Source organism: Olea europaea, unplaced genomic scaffold (genome assembly GCF_002742605.1).
Source record: "Olea europaea var. sylvestris unplaced genomic scaffold, O_europaea_v1 scaffold395, whole genome shotgun sequence".
Lineage (NCBI taxonomy): Eukaryota > Viridiplantae > Streptophyta > Magnoliopsida > Lamiales > Oleaceae > Olea > Olea europaea.
Window position 1 is genome coordinate 61241 of NW_019259048.1, and position 4960 is coordinate 66200.

Consider the following 4960-nt stretch of genomic DNA (forward strand, 5'->3'; position numbering starts at 1 on the left):
ACTCACAATAGAAACCATATCTTAGAAGTGTTTTGTCACATATAAAGTTGAACAAACTCTTTTGAGGATCTTGAGCACTATGCTTACCATAGCCGCGCCATGCCAATTTTGAGGTAAAGAAAGTTTTATGATTATGCTTGTATCTATGTGATGATTATGAAATAGTTATTTCAAATACAACATTTGAAATGTATTTATGAATATTAATATATGTTTGAGCTGAATACCTCTTGTGAATAATCATTATTTTGCAAAGTATTTTGAGAACGTGACCATATTAAATGTTTATTTAAGTCCTCAAAAATTAACTAAAACTTATTAGATACCCACTAATTGGAATTTGAATAATTGGTAGGAAGATGAGTTCATTGATGCCTCGTCAATGTGAGATCATGAGACAGTATGATGAGTATCAGTGGAATCCAATGCACAATATGCATGAGCACATTTGGGAAATGCTTGTAAGGTGGAGAGAGGTGAGACAACTAGGCTATATGGTCACTGGGTGTCAGGCCACCCGCCTTCTTATTGATACCTTGCCAGAAGAGTGGCTGGAGACTGTCGAATCGATATATGAATCGATTTATGATTATTTATGGGGTATTGCTATGCCTACTTTGCCTCGAGAGATTAACTATGAGGCCTTTTGCATGGAGCTGATTGATCAGTGGGAGTTGGCCCGACTCGCGATCCCTGAGGATGATAGTGTACCTACTGAGATGTACATTCATAATGATGAACCTCCATCTATTTCAGACGATGAGGCATAACCTTCTAAAAAACCTAGGGTTCAGGGAGGCTGGATTAGTGGTGACGATGAATAAAGAATCAAAATCTTAGTAGATTTTATTAGGTTAATTGTTATTGATGTCTAGTAGGATTTCTTTTGTTTTTTCGTTGACTAGCGCCAGACGCTCTGTTATTGCTTTATATTCCTCTTGAAGGATTTTATTTAGATGATAATAAAAGATTTTTGAGCTATAAATCTCTTCCCTATATTGTGAAAATACTGTCGACTTCTCTGAATGAGATTACATTTATGATGGTATATAGGACTATGGCGCGAACAAAGATAATTAGGGAATTAAGGCGAGAGATTGATGAGTTGAAACAGGCTCTGGCTACTCAAGCTGCACCTCCAGCTCCACCAATCCCACCTGCATCGCCAGTACCATTAGCATATCGACATATACCGTCTATTTCAGCAGTAGAACAATTTCACAGATATCGACCCCTACCTTTGATGGAGGGAAAGACCCTCTGGCAGCTGAAGAGTGGTTGCGTGCTATTGAGAAAATCTTTCGGCACATCTCTTGTCCAGAAAATCAAAAAGTATTATGTGCTGAGTTTATGCTAGTTGGAAGAGCAAGCCATTGGTGGGAATCCTCATCACGTACTCGTACCGAGGAGGAACAATGTAATTCAACTTGGTACCAGTTCAAAATGGAGCTAGCAGAGAAGTTTTTCCCACAAGCTCTACGAGACTATAAGGAGGTAGAATTTTTAAGACTGGTACTGGGAGATATGGAATTTTCCGAGTATGAGAGCAAGTTTGAGGAATTATCTCGATATGCCCCACATCTTGTAAGTACTAAGCTAATGAAGGTAAAACATTATGAGAGGGGCCTGCGCCCAGAGATCAGGCAGATTATGAGTTCACACGATCTCACCACTTTTCAGGCAATTGTGAAGAAAGCTCAAATAGTAACATATTCGGGGGTGAAGTTGATAAATCAGGGACAGCGTAATGACTTTGGGAAAAGGAAGTAGTAGGATAAGAATAAGAATTCTAGACAGTTTAAGAAGCGAACATTTGTGGGCCAGTCAAGTAGTCCTCCATCCCAATGTCCTAAATGTAACAAGTTTCACAGATGGGAATGTCTGTATGGAAAATATACTTGCTATAAGTTTGGCCAACTTGGCCATGTGGTTTCCTCATGTCCATCGATTAAGAAACCCGAACAAGAGAAGAAAGGAAAAGCAAGGGTGTTTGCTCTGACTCACGATGAGGCTGCCCAAAATCTGGACGTAATCGCAGGTAGTTTATCCGTCTTTGGAACTTCGGTTTATATCCTTATTGATTCTGGTACAACACATTCATTCATATCTAATGCATGTCTAGCTAAGATCAATGCTTCAAGTAAGAAGAATGATAATGTACTAGAGGTTAGTATGCCATCAGGAGGAACTATTGATACTGATAGGATAGCAATGGGGGTACAAATAAATTTTGATGGACTGACATTAGAGGCTGACTTGTACGTTATAGAAATGAAAGACTTTGATATTATTTTAAGCATGGATTGGATAGGTAAAAATCGAGCCACGATAGTATGTTTTGAGAAAGAGGTAATTTTTCAAAGATAGAGAGAAGAGGAATTCAGATTTTATGGATCGAACGTTAAGGCACTTCCTCGCGTCATCTCAGCTTTGAAGGCAAAAAGCATGTTGAGGAAGCTTGACTGCCAGGGGTATCTTGTCAATCTTTTCGGCACCTCATCTCAAGATAAAATATTAGATGATGTGCCAATAGTACCAGAGTATGCTGACATGCTCCCCGATGATCTACCGGGTATTCCACCCGATAGACAAGTGGAATTCACAGTAGATTTGGTACCTGAAGCTACTCATGTGTTCAAAGCTCCATATCGAATGGCACCAAAGGAATTACAAGAGTTAAGGATGCAACTAGAAGAACTTCTAGACAAAAGGTTCATTAGACCAAGTGTATTTCCTTGGGGAGCTCTGGTACTCTTTGTAAAGAAGAAAGACGGTACTATGAGGCTGTGCATCGACTACCGTGAATTGAATAAGTTGATGATCAAAAATAAGTATCCTCTTCCTAGGATTGAAGACCTATTTGATTAGTTGAAGGGCGGATCCGTATTCTCAAAAATTGATTTAAGGTCGGGCTACCATCAATTGAAGATTAAGTCGGTCAATATACCAAAAATGGCATTTAGGACTCAATATGGGCATTATGAGTTTTCGGTGATGCCCTTTGGCTTGACGAATGCCCCTGCGATGTTTATGGACTTGATGAATAGAGTGTTCCATCAGTATTTGGACATGTTTGTCATCATATTTATTTACGACATACTAATATATTTGAGAGATTCCCTGCAACATGAAGAACATTTGAGGATAGTTTTGGGAACCCTGCGTCAGGAAAAGTTGGATGCCAAATTCAAGAAATGTGAATTTTGGCTTGACCGAGTGGGGTTTCTAGGCCATACTGTTTCAGCACAAGGAATTGAAATGGATCAATCCAAAGTTGAGGCCATAATAAATTGGCCGAAACCTACAAATGTTGGAGAAGTAAGGAGCTTTCTAGGGTTAACTGGTTATTATCGGTGATTTATAGAAGGGTTCTCCAAGATTGCAGCTCCTACGACACAGTTGATTCGGAAGGGTACTAAGTTCGTATGGTCGGAGAAATGTGAACAAAGTTTTCAAGAGTTAAAAGACAGGCTCGTATCTGCCCCGGTCTAACTATTCCCGATGGTTCAGAAGGTTTTGTGATTTATAGTGATGCATCCAAGCTTGGGTTAGGATGTGTTTTGATGCAACATGGGAAAGTAACAGCTTATTCTTCGAGGCAGTTGAAGCAATACGAACAGAATTATCCCACTCATGACCTTGAACTAGCAGCGATAGTGCACGCCTTGAAGATTTGGTGCCACTACCTGTTGGGCGCAAGTGCGAGATCTACACTGATCATAAGAGTCTCAAATACTTCTTCACCCAAAGGGAGTTGAATTTGAGACAGCGACGGTGGTTAGAATTAGTGAAAGATTATGACTACACTATCCTGTACCATCCGGGTAAGGCTAATGTAGTTGCTGATGCACTGAGTAGAAAGAACATGGAACAGTTGTCAGCACGTGTACAAGACAGGATCATTTAATAAGAGATTTTGAAAACTTGAGAATTGAAGTATTAATGTAATACTCCAAAATTTTATGCTTGTTTAAATTTCCGTAGGATAGTGATTTAACTTTCAATATTCTTTTTGGCCATAAGAAAAAGGGGACACCACCTTTGTAGTGGTTAATGCTAGAGGTAGTTAATGAATGTAGGCATGAAGTGTCGAAGGTTGTGTATGTATGAAGTGATTATTAGTTAGTCGAAACTTAAGGCAAGTTTGGACTTGAATGAAGTGGATTATTTTGTTAGGACTTCAATTGGCCAAATGATTAAATTATGTTACAATCTACAATTTTTGAATATGTAAGTTGGGTACAAGTTTAAATTTGGGGTACACTTTGTTAACAATGAAAGTTAGAGGGTTTAGATTATATTAGTTGAAAAGATGAGAGGTTTCCTTTGTAAAACTAGGTTTTAAGGCCACTTATTACCCTATAATCAACCTACTTGTTATCCATCATCACCATACACTTAGACAATAGGCTAAACATGTGTAAAGGTAAGAAAAAAAAATGGGAGGAGAAGGGGTGAGGCGGTGGAGTAGAGAAAAGAAGAAAAAAAAAATATCAAGCCTTATCCTTATCTTTATATATATATAAATACATCCATATCCATTGCCATAGAAAGATTTCCTTCATTTTACAAAACACTTATACACTTAAAAAGAGAGCAAAAACCGAAAATAAGAAAGGAAAGGGAAGGAAGTAAACCTAGCACTTCCAATTTACATTTCAATCGAAGATCTTCAAATTTTACGGTAAGATACTTTCATGCTTAAGAGTTATGATTTTCATGGTAATATTTATGCTTATGTTATGCATGAAAAACCATAATATGATTATGGTGGACAAGTCCACAAAGTTAGATATCTATTTATGCCTTAGGACAAGTCCGAAGGGCACCGGCAAGCCGGAATATGCAAGTATGGGTTTGACTGTATTCTTTTGTGTGGTATTATCATGATAAAAATCCAAGCATGGTATCTTATTGAGTGTTTCTTATACTCATAGTATGTTATGCTAAATTTTCAGAT

At 38.1% G+C, this 4960-nt stretch overlaps 1 protein-coding gene across 1 annotated transcript; it reads left to right on the forward strand.

Annotated features, from left to right (window-relative positions):
- The first annotated feature begins 867 nt into the window (after positions 1 to 867).
- LOC111387219 lies at positions 868 to 2868 on the forward strand. The gene is made up of 5 exons (XM_023011759.1): positions 868 to 874; positions 945 to 1168; positions 1225 to 1704; positions 1825 to 2311; positions 2429 to 2868. The coding sequence occupies exons 1-5, from the start codon at positions 868 to 870 to the stop codon at positions 2866 to 2868; spliced, it is 1638 nt and encodes a 545-aa protein (XP_022867527.1).
- Positions 2869 to 4960: the final 2092 nt, after the last annotated feature.